The 17806-nt window shown below is 62.4% G+C and overlaps 1 protein-coding gene across 4 annotated transcripts in view; it reads left to right on the forward strand.

Annotated features, from left to right (window-relative positions):
* Positions 1–17806, forward strand: part of SLC9A5 (solute carrier family 9 member A5) — a 50211-nt gene that overhangs the window by 21607 nt on the left and 10798 nt on the right. For all 4 annotated transcript variants that reach the window (XR_012154453.1, XM_073307287.1, XM_073307288.1 and 1 more), the window contains 8 exons: positions 3645–3822; positions 6633–6853; positions 7089–7291; positions 10816–10905; positions 11072–11142; positions 13915–14044; positions 14782–14870; positions 16292–16418. Coding sequence is in view for 3 of the 4 variants with exons in the window: in XM_073307287.1 (XP_073163388.1) it covers positions 3645–3822; positions 6633–6853; positions 7089–7291; positions 10816–10905; positions 11072–11142; positions 13915–14044; positions 14782–14870; positions 16292–16418 (1109 nt within the window). In the remaining variant the exon portion in view is untranslated. The remainder of the gene's footprint in view (positions 1–3644; positions 3823–6632; positions 6854–7088; positions 7292–10815; positions 10906–11071; positions 11143–13914; positions 14045–14781; positions 14871–16291; positions 16419–17806) is intronic.

Below are 17806 nucleotides of genomic sequence, written 5' to 3' on the forward strand. Positions count from 1 at the left end.
GGCTCCCCCAGCACTCACGTGCCCAGCCTTTTTGGGAGACAAACCCCAAATACTACTGTCTTGCACTGTATAGAAATATTTGTACAGCACAAGCTCATAAAATTTGCCCTTTTCCGCAAAGTGAAGAGAGCTGTGCATGCCTTCTTGCCCCCCCATTAGAAATTACAGGAACTGGGTTACATTATAAACAAGAAATAAGTTTATTAACTACAAAAGGTGAATTTTAAGTGAATATGAGAGATAACAGAAAGAACCAAGCAGATTACTGACCAAATAAAGCAAAATACGCAAACTAAGCTCAATATACTTAAGGAACAGGTTACAAAATGTACATTCTCACCCTAAATGTTATTTTAGGCAGGTTTCAAAGTTTCTTTGGTTCAGAGTTCCAGTTATATTCCTTTTCAGACTGGACCCCTTGCCTTCCCTTCAGGTAGCTTTAGCCGTCTTTCTTCTTGGGCAGACAGGCCATGCAGAGGAGGAGTCCCTTTTGCCTTCCTCCCCACCCTTAAATAGGATTTACATAAGGCGGGAATCCTTTGTTTCCCAAACTTGACCCCCCTCCCCTTCCGGTGGAAAGTTACAAGAAGTCCCAGGTAATGTTTAGTATCAGGTGAAAAGATCACCTGACTCTGTAGGATCACAGCATTCATGAGTCAGTGACAGTACAGAGCATCGGCAGGAAGGCCGAGCTTTTCACAGTCCATTGTCCTCGCTGATGAGCCATCCGCCCTGTCTGGCTTTTCCATTGTGGTACCTGAATTGTTGGCAATGAGCGTCACCCAAAGTGGCATAGTTGAAATACAGATACGTAGTCAATATTCCTAACTTCAGATACAGAAATGATACAGGCGTGCATATTGGATAATCACATTCAGTAAATCATAACCTTTCCAATGATATCTTACAAGACCCATCTTGCATAAAGTACATCTCAGTTATGTCATATTCATATCATAAGCATATTTTCACAAAGAATATGGAGTGAAACATCAGAGTTGGATATTTACAAAGGCTAATAAAAGGCGCCCCGTTCAGTCTCTAGCTGCCTTTTACAGTCTGTTAAACAATTAATAGCTTAGCACGTTGGGATATATCTGGGTGTGTGACCCTATGCAGCACCGACCCCCCTGGTCCTCACCGATTCCCTGACCAATCCTGTAATTCTTGGGGAATTTATTTATAGATTCAATTCCATTGATTTTTGCTGTCCCTAAACGTTCAGTTTGCCCCTGCATGCTGTCTGTGTAGCTGCCCGGGGGGCAAACAGGAGATTTGGCCACTAGGGGATGGAGTGGGGATGGAGGCTGCAGTGGGTGGCCCCCAGGAAAAACACAGGAGAAGGTTTTGCTTTTTGTTCCCCGGGGTCTGGTGGCTGCCTTTGATCCTGGGGAGGGGCCGCAGCCCCCCCCCCGCCCCGTTTTGAATCAGGAGGTGAACGCCTAACTCCCAGTGGACTGTCCAATATCTCTCACTCTGCCACGCCCGGCAGTGCCGGGACGTTCCCAGAGGGGCTCCTTTGTCTCGGCTGGAGGCCTCCTCAGCAGACGCTGCCGCGCCTCAGGACTGTGTCCCTTGAGGAGGCCCACGCCTCGGTCTCTGGCCTGAGAGAGGGCTGCTCCCTGCTCCCCATTTCACGACGCTGCGTGTGCCGGCTTTCCATATCTGTGCGGGGCCGGCACGCCGCGGGGCACGCACGGCTCCGAGTGGGAGAGAGTCGGAGGCACAGGTGCTGACTTTTAGTTTTTCCTGGGGGTGCTCCATCCCCAGCCCACCCCGAGGCCCCCGCCCTCGCTCCGCCTCTTCCTGCCCCTGCTCCACCCCCTCCCCCAAGGCCCTGCCCCTACTCTGCCTCTTCCTGCCCCTGCTCCCCCCGACTCCGCCCTCGCTCCGCCTCTTCCTGCCCCTGCTCCACCCTCTCCCCCAAGGCCCCGCCCCTACTCTGCCTCTTCCTGCCCCTGCTCCCCCCAGACTCCGCCCTCGCTCCGCCTCTTCCTGTCTCTGCCCCGCCCCCTCTCCTGAGGCCCTGCCCCTGCTCCGCCTCTTCCTGCCTCTGCTCCTCCCCCAAGGCTCCGCCCTTGCTCCGCCTCTTCCTGCTCCACCCCCTCTCCTGAGGCCCCGCCCTCACTCCACCTCTTCCTGCCCCTGCTCCGCCCCCTACCCTGCCTCTTCCTGCCCCTGCTCCTCCCCCTACTCTGCCTCTTCCTGCCCCTGCTCCGCCCCCTACTCTGCCTCTTCCTGCCCCTGCTCCTCCCCCAGACTACGCCCTTGCTCCGCTTCTTCCTGTCTCTGCCATGCCCCCTCTCCTGAGGCCCTGCCCCTGCTCCGCCTCTTCCTGCCTCTGCTCCTCCCCCAAGGCTCTGCCCTTGCTCTGCCTCTTCCTGCTCCGCCCCCTCTCCTGAGGCCCCGCCCTCACTCCGCCTCTTCCTGCCCCTGCTCCGCCCCCTCCCCCATGGCCCTGCCCCTGCTCCGCCCCCCAGGCTCCACCCTTGCTCTGCCTCTTCCTGCCCCTGCTCCTCCCCTCCCCCAAGGCCTTGCCCCTGCCCCGCCTCTTCCTGCCCCTGCTCCTCTCCCAAAGCCCCCTCTCTCGCTCTGACTCTTGCTGCCCCTGCTCTGCCCCTCCCCCAAGGTCTTGCCCCTGCCCAGCCTCTTCCTGCCCCGCCTCTTCCTGCCCCTCCTCCTCTCCCAAGGCCCCCTCCCTCGCTCTGCCTCTTTCTGCCCCTGCTCCTCCCCTCCCCCAAGGCCCTGCCCCTGCCCCGCCTCTTCCTGCCCTTGCTTCTCTCCCAAGGCCCCCTCCCTCGCTCTGCCTTTTCCTGCCTCTGCCCCGCCCCCTCTCCCGAGGCTCCTGCCCTCACTCCGCCTCTTCCTGCCCCTGCCCTGCCTCTTCCTGTCCCGTCCCCTCTCCCAAGGCCCTGCCCCTGCTCTGCCTCTTCCTGCCCCTGCTCCTCCCCCAAGGCCCCACCCTCACTCCACCTCTTCCCGTCCCACCCCCTCTCCCAAGGCTCCGCCCTCGCTCTGCCTTTTGCTGCCTCTGCTCCACCCCCTTTCCCCAAACCCCCTCCCTTGCTCCACCTCTTCCTGCCCCGCCCCCTCTCCCAAGGCCCCGCCCTCACTCCACCTCTTCCTGCCCCGCCCCCTCTCCCAAGGCCCTGCCCTCACTCCACCTCTTCCTGCCCCGCCCCCTCTCCCAAGGCCCCGCCCTCGCTCCACCTCTTCCTGCCCCACCCCCTCTCCCCAGGCCCCACCCTCACTCCACCTCTTCCTGCCCCGCCCCCTCTTCCCAGGCCCCGCCCTTGCTCCGCCTCTGTCACTGCATTTTTAACGGGCTCTGTGCCGCTGGGACGGGATTTCCTCCGAAGAGCGTTTATTTGTCAGTGGGGAAGAAAGAGCAGTCCCCCGTGCCGCGCGACCCAGCTGCGGGGTGAGCCGGGTTCGCCGCTTTTGGGGCGCAGCCGTCCCCGGGAGAGGTCTCTCCAGAGGCAGGCCCAGCCGGCAGGTCCCCAGCAGCGGGAGAGAGGCTGCCTCTGGTGGTAGATACAAGCTGCCTTCTGCAGGGCTCACGGCTGCCAAGCACACTGCCGCCTAGAGCCCAGGCTGCAGCCGGCACGACTCGCTCCGTGGGGATCTGCTCTTGTGCCCCCCAGCTTCCTTCTTCGTGGTGAGCCTCGGGGGTGCCGCCGTGGGGCTGCTCTTCGCCTTCCTGCTGGCCCTGATCACCAGGTTCACCAAGCGCGTGCGCATCATCGAGCCGCTCTTCGTCTTCCTGCTGGCGTACATGGCGTACCTCGCCGCCGAGATGGTCTCGCTCTCCTCCATCCTCGCGTGAGTACCCCGCACTTCGCACATCCAGCCCCTGCAGGGCTCTTCCCTGGGTGAGGGCCAGCCCCCCCCGGCCGGTGCGGGAGGGATGCTGGGCCCTGTGTGATTGGCGTGGGGCATCCTTGTGGGAGCAGGTTCCCCGCAGCCCCCGCCCTCCCGGTCACGCTGCTCCTCGATCCCCACCCGCGGCCCCCCGCCCTCCCGGTTACGCTGCTCCTCGATCCCCACCCGCGGCCCAGACCCCAGTGATCTTTCCTCCCCCGCCACGACCTGCAGCCTCTGAGCTCTCAGTCTCAGGTCTCCTGTGAAGAGCAGGGCAGATGTCTGTACGAGTGCTATGAATATCCTGCATCTCTGTTGATTGTTGGAGTGTGCCCGGCTCTCTGTAGCACCAAGGGTTAATTCCATCCTGTGCGACCCGCTCAGCCAGGCCACACAATGGCTCTGATCCCGTCACCCAATAGACGGGTTAATTGCTTGTAAGGGGATCTCCAGGGCTTGCACCCCACCAAGGTTCTTCACTCATTCCAGGAGCTGATCTCCACCACTCTCTAGCTTTCCCCTCCGTCGCTGACTCTCCAGGCCCTGGCTGCTCTGCTACCTGAGCTCTCCCGGGGGGAGACCCTGCCTATAGCCATGGCCCTGAAAACCTTGAGCTCAGCTTGCTGTAGTTCTGACACACTAACCAGTGGGAGAGAAGAAACTTCAGCCCCATCCCATCACCACAAAACCTCCCGGCTCCCACCAGTGAGGCCCCTGAGATTGTAAATGGACCAGTCAGTGGCTAGGAAATATTCACCCTGGTTGAATTCCAGATGGCGCCTCTCCCCACACCCCAGCATGTATGGAAAGGGGCAGCAACAACTGCTCTGCATGGACCCCCCCACCCCATAGGTGGCTGGAGTTCAGTCCTTGCTGTCGGCCTTGCCTGAGACAGCAACACCCTGAACCCGGAGGAGACGCTGGGATTCCCAGGCTCCCTTTGCATTCAGTGTCTCCACCTCTCTCCCCACCTGCTCCGTCTGAGATACCCCGACCCCAGGTGAGTCGTTGGGGTGAGCTGGGAAGTCAGGCCCTTTCCTAGGAACTGAATTGGGGGTGGAACCAGAACCCGGTGCCCCAGGAGCTGCTGTTACCCATGGGCTGCAAAGCTGGTGGCCTGGAGCCGGGCATTGGATTGCATACATTATTACTGTGATCTCCTGGTCACTGGGTGGGGTTCTGAGGCCAGACTGGTTTGATTTTATATGTTCTGCCACTAGATTCCTGTCACTCGGGAAAGGGCCTTTCCCAGGGACTCTCTGTCCTGGGAACTTGGCCGAAGGAGCAGAAATGGCAGCATTGGGACAGAGCTTCGCCCCCCGTCGTGGCAGGCTCCCTGCTCCCGCTCTGGGATCCTCTTAGCGTCCCCCAGCGGGAAAGAGGAGAGGCTGCGGGGGAGGGACATCAGGGCAAGGGCTGACAGCGGGGGCCAGCCTGGAGCTGCTTAGAGGTGCTGTCATGGTTCCTGTCTCCTGGTAAATTGCCCGGAGTGCTGCCCCAGGAGAGCTCCGTCCCTGGGCGGATCGACCCTCCGGCGGTGTTTCGACGAGCAGCCCAAGGCGGTAACAGTTGCAGCGTGGAGATAACTGGCGTCAGGGCTCGCTCGGAGACGTTGTTCTGCGCCCGGATTGACTAGCTCAGACCAAACGGAACTGCCCTGGACCCAGAGACTTGCCTGTCGGAGGCACTGCCCAGGGGTGCTGCCGTCCGCGAGGGGTCCGTGTACGGTGGTCTCTTGCCCCCTTCTGCCATGGCCTGTTGCCCCAGCCCATTTCAGGTAACATCCCGGAGCCAAGTGCCCCAGGGGACTGAGCTGGATGCTTCCCTCTCACTTTGTTCAGTCGCTGGCCGCGAGCAGTAACTCCAGGGCCATGCATAGGAAGAACCACGTAAGGGCCGTGGCGGGTATAGCAGCCTCAGCCCAGCAGAGCCTGGAGAAAGCTGCGGCTGAAGGAGGAAGAGCCGTTTGTGGCTGCCACTGATGTGCTGCTCTAAGCAGGAGTGCTGGCCTTTCCGGGGCTAGGAGGGGCTCTCCCCATGGCAGGGCAGGGGAAGGCAGGCAGTGCTCCTGGGGAAACAGGGGGGCTTTAGGAAGAAGCCAGTTCTGCCCAGCCTGGCTTTAGGGCCTGAGACTGGAGCTCCAGCAGCTGGGGGAGGCAGAGGGTGGTGTCAGGTGAGGCTGACTCTGTCCATTCTCAGAGCTCAGAAAGCAGAGCTGCTGTGGTAGCTGGCGCGCCTGGCGCATGGTATGTGGAGAACTACGGGCAGTTTGCGAACCCAGGCGTGCTGGTGGGCTCTTGCTGTCCTACTCTGTGGGCGTGGGCCTCTGAGCTCGGCACTGGGCGCCTGGCGAGTCGCTGACGCTGTCAGTGACACACTGCAGGTGCTGTATGCCCTGTCTCTAGATCCCATGGCCGGGCCTGTGTCTGCCAGGGCACGGAGGCAGCCACATGATGCCAGACGGCAGCACCTTGGAGCTGGACATGAGACGGGTGTGACTGTTGCATGGCACAGGGCTCTGTGGGCCGCCACGTGGGGCAGGAGCACCGCCTGAGTGATGGCTGGGGCCGCCCAGTGTGGAAAGGCTGGTCCCCGTGCTGCACATGCAGACTCGGCCCCTCTAGTCAGCTGAGTGAGAGCAGCGGGTGGGGGACCCAGGAGAGGTGGGTCCCACTGTGGTGAGCGTACAGGGCCCCTGGCACTCGCCTGCCAGTGCAAAGGGAGCGGGGTGGCCCTGTCTGTGTCTATCCCGAGCTCTTGCCGCCCTCCAGGGTCACCTTCTGTGGGATCTGCTGTAAGAAATATGTGGAAGCCAACATCTCCCGGAAGTCTCGCACCACTGTCAAGTACACCATGAAAACGCTGGCCAGCAGCTCCGAGACCGTCATCTTCATGTTCCTGGGCATCTCCGCCGTGGACACCTCCAAGTGGGCGTGGGACACGGCGCTGGTGCTGGGCACCCTGCTTTTCATCCTGCTCTTCCGGGCTGTGGGTCAGTCGCTCTCCTGTCCTGTGCTGTCTGCAGCTCTCAGCCCCTCGCTGGGGGCTGTCAGCTCCCTGGGATGTGCAGAGCCCCCTCCTGGCTCGTGGGGCAATCTGCCGGGTGGGACTCGGGGGAGCTTGCAGAGGGTTTGTAAGAGCCCTGCCCTTGGCTGCATCCTGCAGAGCACGCACCCAGGCCAGGCCACTTCTCCTGCGGCCACCCCTCATCTGCATCTCTCCCCCAGGTGTCATCCTCCAGACCTGGGTGCTCAACTGCTTCCGCCTCACCCCGCTGGACCGCATCGACCAGGTGGTGATGTCATACGGGGGCCTGCGGGGGGCCGTCGCCTTTGCCCTGGTCATCCTGCTGGACGGAGCAAAGGTCCGAGCCAAGGACTACTTCGTGGCAACGACCATCGTGGTGGTCTTCTTCACCGTCCTTGTGCAGGTCAGCATGGCAGGGCCCGGCTGTCCTCAGACCTCAGGCTGGTTCTGTGCCGGAGAGCAGGGCTAGCTGTGGTGCTCCTGCCCGGCTGCAGGGGGCTGGCATTGGAGGCAGGTCGTGGGGCGGTACAAGGCCTGGGGTGGAGGAGGCTGGAGGTAGCACTCCAGGACTCCAATCCTCTGGGGCAGCAGGACTGGAGCAGGGGGGTGCTGGGATATGGGGCAGACAGCCCTGCCCCCTGGGGGGCATCGCAGGGCCCATAGCAATTCTCTGTGTGGGGCAGCTCCTTCTCCCGCTTAGACAAAACATGCCTTAGAGAGAGGGGCCGGGAGATCCCCTCCTGCCTGGCTCCTGCCTGCTCTGCTTGGCACCTGCCAGCTCACCCCGCTGGTCCCGGCACGCAGGCTGGGCACACGCACTAGCCCTGGTGCGCAGAGCCAGGAGGCAGCAGGAGAGGGAGCAAAAGGCATTCAGCTGCTAACGGGGAGCTGCCTGGCCGTGCCTGCCCCCCTCCTCCCTGTGTTCCCCACCCCGCGCTCTGCTCCTGATGCCTGTCACTTCCACTGAGTTCAGCCTAAGGAGAAGCTGCTCCAAGTTTTCTAGGTAGGGTCGCCAACCCAGTATTATTATAATCGTCAGGAATAAGAAGCAGGACTCACCTACATTCGCCAGGGGTATTTTTTGTTGCTGGGGACGCTGGCAGAGACTCTGCGACTGGGGAGGCTCCCCCCTGCAAGTGCTGACCCCCCTGCCAGACAGAGCCCCTTCCTGCCCCTGCCCCTTCAGCCCAGCTCCAGGCCACACGGCCCCGTCCACTTGCCCTGCCAGACCGAGCCTGCACAGGTGGGGCCCCGCTCGAGAGCCAGCGTCAGGAGGGGAGTGGAAAGATGCACCTGTGAGTACTGGCCCGGGCCCCCTGCTGACTCCAGCCCCCTCTGCTTTCCCAGCGCAGGCTCTGGCCCCCTGCCCAGTGCAGCAGAGGGTGAGTCCGTGGGGCCCTGCCGCCCACCCGGACGGCCGCTGGGCAGCGGTGCTTGCAGGGTGCCTGCGGGGTCTCCCCTTGTGCTGCGCGTGAGTACTAGTGCGTGGCCCTCGCTCTCCGGCCGCTCAGGCCTGCGCCTAGGAGTTGGGTGTCAGACCCTGCAGCACGGGCAGGCACTGCGAGCACACGCGTGTGACGTAGGGTGGGGTAGTTGTGAGCAGGCCAGACTGGAGCCTGTCGACCGGCATGTGCAGGGAACAGCTACATGGGCCCTGTGCTTCTCCCGCCCCACGGGCCCCAGGGTGAGACTCAGGCGTGGCCACTAGGTGGCACTGTGACCTCGCTAAAATGCTGGCGAGGCAAAGCCCCGTGGAGTTCCTGGGCAGGCTGGGTGTGCCCTGCCCTACCCCGCCCTGCGCTGCTCTCTGCCCGCCCCAGCCGTGCCAGGCTGGGTGTGCCCTGCCCTGCCATGCCCTGTTCTGCTCTCTGCCTGCCCCAGCCGTGCCAGGCCGGGTGTGCCCTGCCCTGCCCTGCGCTGCTCTCTGCCTGCCCCAGCCGTGCCAGGCCGGGTGTGCCCTGCCCTGCCATGCCCTGTGCTGCTCTCTGCCCGCCCCAGCCGTGCCAGGCCGGGTGTGCCCTGCCCTGCCCTGCCCTTTGCTGCTCTCTGCTCACCCCAGCTGTGCCAGGCTGGGTGTGCCCTGCCCTGCCCTGCGCTGCTCTCTGCCCGCCCCAGCCGTGCCAGGCCGGGTGTGCCCTTCCCTGCCCTGCGCTGCTCTCTGCTTGCCCCAGCCGTGCCAGGCCGGGTGTGCCCTGCCCTGCCCTGTGCTGCTCTCTGCCTGCCCCAGCCGTGCCAGGCCGGGTGTGCCCTGCCCTGCCCTGCGCTGCTCTCTGCCCGCTCCAGCCATGCCAGGCCGGGTGTGCCCTGCCCTGCCATGCCCTGTGCTGCTCTCTGCCTGCCCCAGCCGTGCCAGGCCGGGTGTGCCCTGCCCTGCCATGCCCTGTGCTGCTCTCTGCCCGCCCCAGCCGTGCCAGGCCGGGTGTGCCCTGCCCTGCCCTTTGCTGCTCTCTGCTCACCCCAGCTGTGCCAGGCTGGGTGTGCCCTGCCCTGCCCTGCGCTGCTCTCTGCTTGCCCCAGCCATGCCAGGCCGGGTGTGCCCTGCCCTGCCATGCCCTGTGCTGCTCTCTGCCTGCCCCAGCCGTGCCAGGCCGGGTGTGCCCTGCCCTGCCCTGCGCTGCTCTCTGCCCGCCCCAGCCGTGCCAGGCCGGGTGTGCCCTGCCCTGCCCTGTGCTGCTCTCTGCCCGCCCCAGCCGTGCCAGGCCGGGTGTGCCCTGCCCTGCCATGCCCTGTGCTGCTCTCTGCCCGCCCCAGCCGTGCCAGGCCAGTTGTGCCCTGCCCTGCCCTGCCCTTTGCTGCTCTCTGCTCACCCCAGCTGTGCCAGGCTGGGTGTGCTCTGCCCTGCCCTGTGCTGCTCTCTGCCCGCCCCAGCCATGCCAGGCTGGGTGTGCTCTGCCCTGCCCTGTGCTGCTCTCTGCTCACCCCAGCCGTGCCAGGCCGGGTGTGCTCTGCCCTGCCCTGTGCTGCTCTCTGCCCGCTGCAGCCTGCCTGTCAGCCCCGCTCCAAAGCCAGCAACCGAGCCTGGCTGGCAAGACATCTGTTCTTTATAAACCCGTGCTGCTCACTGCCCGTGGTTCTGTGATTCCTGAGGAGACCGGTCCTGATCACGTTGAACTCAATGGGTCAGGTCCACCCTGGTGTGACTCTCCTGTCTTTGCTGGAATTGCCCCAGGGATGGATTTAGCCCCAGCAAGTTTTGTGATTCACATTTGTTCCATCATGTCTAGCCATGCAGGGGGGAATTGCTTGGGTTTCCCCTTCCCTTGGCTCGAGCATTGCTCTGCTGTGTGCCCTGGACTCTGCTTCCTCTGCAGTTGTCCGTGATTTTATTTTTTGAATGACTGGGTGGTTCACTGCTCCGGCTGGTAGCTAACCGCCTGGCTGGGGACTGCCGGTCCCAAGTGTCCCCTCCCCTGCTCGGCACCAGCAGCCGCTCTAACAAGGGCTTCTTCCCTGCCCCAGAACCCAGGCATCTGTCAGCTTTGCTTGTAGCAGGCAGCTTCTGAAGGAGCTCAGCTCATCAGCTCGTACCGAAGTCCCGATTTTAACACCTCCCTGCGCCGCCATACGGACCAATTCTCCTCTCCCTGCCCCCAGCGTCCCTTGGATGGCGCCGGAGCCAATTCTGATTGACAGCAGCGTGCGAGAGGCAGCGAGGCCCTGGTTCGCTGCAGACACATATCTCCTGGTGCCAAGGCCCCTGGGGCAGCACCTCCTTTCTCCTGCTGTATCTTGGCCCAGCAGCCCGGTCTGCCTGTGCCCTGGGGCGGATGGCTTGGCGGGCTCCCCCAGGCAAGCGCTCAGAAGAGGGGAGAGCAGAGTGGCAAAGGCCCAGGATAGGTGCTGCCCAGGCTGGGGCAGACTCCCCTTGCTGGGGGGAGTTGGGGCTGGGGACGCTCCCCCACTGACAGCCCTGCTCTGCCGTTTCAGGGTCTGACCATCAAGCCGCTGGTCAAGTGGCTGAAGGTGAAGCGGAGTGACCATCACAAGCCGACGCTGAACGAGGAACTGCACGAGCACGTAGGTAGCGGGGCCAAGCCGGGATGGCCGGCGTCTCCCCGGCCCTGCGTGCCACAGGCCCTGCCCAGGGCTCTCCTTTTGACGGGGGCAATTTCCAGCAGGGATGGGGCGCCAGCTCGGACTCTGCCCCAGGCCCCCCCCACTCACTGTGTTTTCTCTTTCCAAGGCCTTTGACCACATTCTGGCAGCGGTGGAGGACGTGGTCGGTCACCACGGTTACCGTTACTGGCGAGACAAGTGAGTGCCCACGTGTGCTGGAGCCCCCCTCCCGCACCCTCGCCCGCTCCTGGCCCCCCGCCATGCCTGGCTCGCCCCCTGGCGGGAGTCTGCCTCCCCTCATTGCGCCCTGGCCCTGTGTGTTTCCCTGGGGCCTGTGCACAGGGCAAACGTGCCAGCTGTGGGGCACTGAGTGGGGACCCCGGTGCCCTACAGGGGCTTGGAAGGGGGCTCCTCGCTCTGGGCAGGCTTCAGAGGAGCATCGTGAGGCTGGTGTGTGGCAGGCAGGCCCAGTTCTGCTCTCTGCCCCAGGGCCCCGCCACAGGCCCTGCTCCCTTGGACTGAGGGGACCGGTGCATCCCAGCGGGTCTCGGGCCTTCCCGTCCCCGTGATCACATCCCGAGAGCGAATGGCACCTGCCTGGGGGGTACTCGCCCTCACCCACCTCAGCCCCCTCCCATCGCATGTCACCCAACCCCCTCATCTCCCCATCCGCTCTGAACCTGACCCCAAACTGCTCGCCTCTGCCCACCCCACCCCAGCTCCGACCTCTTCGTCACCCCACACAACCCCTCATCTCCCCACCCATCCCCACCCCTTACATCCTCATCTCCCCGCCCAACCCCTGACACCCTCATCTCCCTGCCCACCCCACCCCAACCCCCGACACCCTCAATATCCCCACCCACACCCACCCCAACTTCATCTCTCCACACACCCCGGCCCCAGCCTCAACCCTGACTGCCTCATCTCCCTGCCCACCCAGCCCCCAACCCTGACCTCCCAGCTTCTTGGACTGTGACTATGGGGCCGGGAAGGTGCAAGACGGGATTGCTCAGCACGCCATTAAATCTGTGGTGTCCTCCTCTCTCAGCGCCAGGCCAGGCCGGTAGGAAGAGCCAGTTGTGATGGGTTCGGTCACAGAGACCCCCTTGGGACTGTCACCTGACATGCTGAAATTGCCTCTGAGCCTGTTTTCCCTGCCAGCTTGGGACTCCAGAACCCTGCCCTGTTGAGCCAGACATGCTAGCCACCTGCAGACATAGACCCAGGTCTGGTCCACGCCCCCAAAGCTGCAGACTTTAACTAAAAACAGCTCAGCAGGTCACCTATCTCCAGACACCCAGTTCCCAATGGGATCCAAACCCCAAATAAATCCGTTTTACTCTGTATAAAGCTTATACAGGGTAAACTCATAAATTGTCCACCCTCTATAACACTGAGAGAGAGATGCACAGCTGTTTGCTCCCCCAGGTATTAATCGCTTACTCTGGGTTTACTAATAAACAAAAGTGATTTTATTAAGTATAAAAAGTAGGATTTAAGTGGTTCCAAGTAATAACAGACTGAACAAAGTAAGTTACCAAGCAAAATAAAACAAAACATACAAGTCTAAGCCTAATACATTTAAGAAACTGAATACAGGTAAATCTCACCCTTAGAGGTGTTCTAAGAAACTTCTTTCACAGACTAGACTCCTTCCTAGTCTGGGTCCAATCCTTTCCCCTGGTATAGTCCTTCTTAGTTCCAGCAGGCATATTAGGTGGTAAGCAGGGGCTTTGCCATGACTGGAACCCACTTTGTCCTGCTCGACCCCCTTTTATAGCTTTGGCACAAGGCGGGAATCCTTTGTCTTTTTGGGACCCCACCCCTCCTTCTAAATAGAAAAGCATCAGGTTTAAGATGGATTCCAGTATCAAGTGACATAGTCACATGTCACTGTAAGACCTCATTCTTCATTACCCACAGGCTGGCCCTCACGTACACAGGCAGGCTTGCAGGTAAACAGAACCATTTATAGTCAATTGTCCTGGTCAATGGCCCACACTTTGCATAGTTACAATAGGACCTCAGAGTTACGCTACATATTTCTAGTTTCAGATACAAGAATGACACGTTCATACAAATAGGATGACCACACTCAGTAGATTATAAGCTTTGTAATGATACCTTGCAAGAGACCTTTTACATAATGTGTATTCCAGTTACGTCATACTCACACTTAGAACCATATTTTCAGAAAGCATATGGAGTGCAACGTCACGCCCGTCTTGGGCCCCTGCCGTGCTCTGTGAGAGTCCACGACGTGCCGTGGCAGCTTGGCTGCGGGAGAGACCGCGGGGCTCCATGGGAGATGGAGTCCAGCCAGGCATGAGCCCCCGGGATGACGTGGGGCATGAGGGCTCTGGAGCTACAGCTCCCATGAGGCACCACATCCCTAAGCCCATTTCCTGATGGGGAGGGGTTCCAGGCAGGGAGTGCCTGCCCAGTCCCTGCGGGTCCCCTCCTGCCGTCCGCCCCCTCCCACAGGACACTCTCCCTGCCCTACCGCCCCTCGCCAGCTCAGGCCAGGCCCCCGGCAGCCTCCCCACTGCCTGCCGTACGGAGCCACGGTGCTCTCAGCATGGGGGGCCACTCCCCCAGCTCCCAGCCAGCATTGCACTCTAGCGGCCAGATCTTCTTCCCCCCAGTGGCTGCACAGCTGCTTCCTTGTACCAGCGACTGCCGGGGCTGAGTAGGGGCTGCTCCCTTCCCCACCCCATCCCCTCACTGCCCCTGAATGAGCATTGCCCCCACCCCCATGGAATAGTCTCATCCCTCCCTCCCCCCGCCCCCAGCTCGATTGCTGCTTTACCTGTGTCCTGGGCACGTGGCTGAACGGTAGAGGAGATGCCTTGTTACCCTGCCCCTTCGGCTGGAATCCCAGCTGCGCTGGGGTGAGGGGGCTGGCCTGAGATCCCTGCCACCCCGTGCACGGGAGCTCACACCACCCCCTCCTCCCTCTTGTGCCAGATGGGAGCAGTTTGACAAGAGGTACCTGAGCCAGCTCCTGATGCGGAAATCGGCCTATCGGCTCAAAGACGAAATCTGGGACGTTTATTGCAAGCTGAATATCCGCGATGCCATCAGCTTTGTGGATCAGGTACCAGAGCAGCCCCCAGCAGCTACGGCAGGCCCTGCCCAGGGGGCAGCTAGATCGCAGCTCCACTGGGGAATGGCGGGGCTGACCCCTGCAGCTCTCCTGGATGAACCGACCCTGCTGGGGGCACTTCTCCGCCAGGCACAGGGAGCAGCTCTACCCTGGCTACCAGTCCTCCCAGGCTGGCAGCCCACTCCCAGCCAGAGCCCTGGCAGTCGCAGCTCGTCAGGCCAGAGCAGTTCCCCTTGGGACAGCTGTCAGCCCCATAAAGCCTGGGGCCAGGGGTAGAAAGCAGTGCTAGTGAGACTCCCCCTGGGCGCTGCCCCCCTGCCCGGGACTCCCCATGCACTGCCCCCCCCCCCGTCCAGGCCCATTCCGGGGCATGCTTCCGCCCTGGCTGGGGCCCCCAGGCGCTGCCCCTGAGTGGCCCATCAATAGTAAAGAACACAAACTGCCAAATACCTTTGAGGGCACGGAGCAATTGCTCCTGGCAGACAGCTCTGCCCAGCCCCCAGGTGAGGTCAGTGGGGGGCTAACCCCCCTGGCAGACAGCTCTGCCCAGCCCCCAGGTCGGGTAGAGGGGCAGGTGGTGCCAGCAGAGGGTAGCTGGGGGCTTGGTGGCCGGCAAGGGACACAATGTGCCAGCCGAATCCTGGCACCTCCCATCTCAGCTCTGCCGGGGGATCTTCCTGAGCACAGACAAGGGCTCTGACACTGCTCTGGTCTCTTGCTCCCCTTAGGGTGGCCACGTGCTCTCCGCCTCAAGGCTCACGCTGCCCTCCATGCCCAGCAGGACCTCCATGTCGGAGTCGTCGGTCACAAACCTCCTGTGAGTGTGCTGGCGATGGGGCTGCTGTCCTGTCCCGGGAGCTCCCGGTCCTCCCGCCCCTGGCTCTGCAGAGGGGTGGCTGCTGGGAGCAATGGCGCCCTCCTTAACCTGCCGTCCCAGGGCCTTCTGTGCACCAGCAAACAGTCCAGGCTGTGGCTGATGTGTCCTGCCCCAGGGCGGCAGATCTTTCTCCTGCGCTTGTGGGCAATCACCTTGTCCCTTGCCATACGTTGGAAGCGAGTGAGTGCGTTCGGGGGTCAGGCCCATGAGCCGAGGTTGCTACGGGTGAAGCTGCCTTAACTGGTGACTTCCTGGTGGTTTAGTGCTCTGCAAGGGTAGGAAATGGGAGCGTCTTTGAGCTAACGAAGTTTTTGGCGTGTGAATTCCCAACGTGTTTTGAGGAAGTGCAGACAGTGCGTTCACGCTGTCAGCCAGCGCTGATCTCTGCTACACCTGCCTGGCCCCTTGCGCAGCCCTGGCCCTTCCCTGGCCCCCTACGCAGCCCCACTCCTCCCTCATGCTCTCCCGCACAGGCCCACTCCATTCCTGGCTCCTCTCCGCTCCTTGGTGTTGAAGGATATTTCCCTGGAAGAGGGGCTGGGGGAGGTGTGTTCAGCGGGGCAATGGGAGGGGTGTGGGGCAGGGGGATGAGGGGCGACTGGGGAGATAAGAGGAGCATGGGAGACGCAGGGCTCCAGCTGGAGCAAGGAGCGGGGTTGGGCTCTGACAAGGTTCATCAAAGACAGACTAACACGGCTGTTACTCTGAAACCTGTCATCAGAGCAGTGTTGCTCTCTGGCCCCACGTCTGCCCCTAGAGGCTGAGTGGGGGGAGGAGGGGAGGGGAGGGGTGGAGCAGGCAGGAGTGGAGCTGCGGGGAGGGCGGAGGGGACTGCTCCCTGCACTGCGAGGGACGGGGCAGGCTGGGTGGCACCAGAGAGGCCAGGAGCTGGCACATGGGGACAGTTGTCAGCTGGCCTAGGCAGAGCTGAGCTAGGTACCCGTGGGTCAGGGAATTGCTTCTCTCTGCGGTGAGTGGCCAGTCTGAGGAGCCCTGGCCCTGAGTGTGTAGGAGCCGCGGACGTGCCCCCTGGCTGTGCACACAGGCACCCACCACATGCCCGCGGGCACCCTGCACGCACCCGCACACCTGCTTCCTCCCTGCGGAGGGGCCGAGCCTAACCCTGAGCACTGGCCAGCGGGGGCGCTGGAGAGCAGAGTGCGGCGCCCAAGGGTGCAGGGAGCTCTGCGGGGCTGTGCCGATGCCCAGGCCGTGCGCTGTGATGGCTCCGGCCCGGAGACGCCCAGAACTCACCCACTGCCTCGGCCCTGGCAGACTGACTGCGCCCCGCCCGCGCCCCGGCTCTGCCTTGCCTGTCCCAGCGGCTGGCGCTGAGCGCTCTGCCCGTGTCTCCCTCGCAGGAGGGAAAGCGGCAGCGGCGCGTGTCTGGATCTGCAGGTCATCGACACCGTGAGGAGCAGGAGGGATAAGGAAGATGCCGTGATGCACCATGTGTTATGCGGGAGCCTCTACAAACCACGCAGGAGGGTGAGCGTCCCTGTGCCCCGTCACCACCATGCTGCAGCATCGACAGGAGCTGTAGTGAGCCGTAGGAAACACTGGGGGGACATAGCAACCAGCCCTACCCACTCCGGGTATCCTGTGCTCCCATGGCACTTCCCACCAGAGCATGGCGCTGGCCCAGTGCTGGGCGAGCACTCGCTGAATGCACCAGCCTCGCCCCTGTACGTGTCCTTCCCAGGGCCATGGTGAGCAGAACTATTCAGAATCGCCTGGCCCTGGAGCCCCGGGAGTTTGCTGAGCACTGAGATGGACAGGGCTTCACACCCACAGCTCGTGTCTCTGTGCCCAGGACGATGGTACGACACTGAGTTAAACAGGCAGGGGAGGAGTAACCATTAGGCCGGTATCCCTGGGACAGGGGAGATAGAGCAAAACAATAAACCAGGGAGAGGCCCTGTGTAGTGCCCGGAGCGGCCACATCGGCCTGGGGCAGGCTAGCAGGGGACAAGGGGAGGGACCGGGACTGACATGGGAGAAGCCTGGCCGTAGCTGGCCCCATCCTAAGCATGAGCGGTTGCATCAGTCCCGCCTGCTGGTCGTTCTTAAGGGCTCCAAACCCAGAACAAGTCACTAGGCCCCTGGTTAGATTGCCCAGGGGCTTCCTCCCAACCAGCATCTCCCAAACCCCTCTGAGCTGTGGGCCTCTCCTTGTCCAGGGAGCAGCTTGCTGCTACTAACAGGGGTGGGGGGCGAGGTCTGCTGGGGCTGCCCCTTCCCCAAAGGCCTAGGCTAGCCGCATGTCTGGGGCCGTGCGGAGCCAGCAGTTTCCAAAGTTACAGCCAGCGTTTGGCCTCTTTGGCTGTGGGGAAAGGCCCCGCTCCCGCCACGTTCCCCTCTGCTGCGTTAGCCGGGGGCCGCTGTGCTGACGGGCATTGGCAGAAGTCGGCACGTCGGGGTGGCGGCCCGCTCCCAGCTGTGGGGCCATGGCTCCAAAGAGCCATCTGGTCCCATCAAATTCCCACTTTTGGCACTACAGATTCTGGCTCTGACTAGAAATCCGCCCCAGGGGCACCGCTGTCCTGTCTGCACACTGCCCTGCCCCAAGGGTGGTGAGTGCAGGTTCCGGCTGGTGCTCCGACCCGAGCCACAACGTCCACACGGCTCCTCTGGTGCGCTAGCTCGTGTGAGTGTGTGTACCCCGGCTGGGGGCTCGCCGCGTCGACAGATGCCCCCAGTCACCCCGCTCTGGAGGGAGGAATGCCCCAGCGCAGCCGGCCCTTAGGAATTGCAGAGCATGGCAGGCAATGCCACACCGTGACCGGACATGGGGCTAAAGCCCATGCCCAGACAGACAGACGCAAACACCCCCACACCCCGCTGTCACTGCCCGGCCCCTCCCAGCTTGCATCGCG

Source organism: Lepidochelys kempii, chromosome 12 (assembly GCF_965140265.1).
Source record: "Lepidochelys kempii isolate rLepKem1 chromosome 12, rLepKem1.hap2, whole genome shotgun sequence".
Lineage (NCBI taxonomy): Eukaryota > Metazoa > Chordata > Testudines > Cheloniidae > Lepidochelys > Lepidochelys kempii.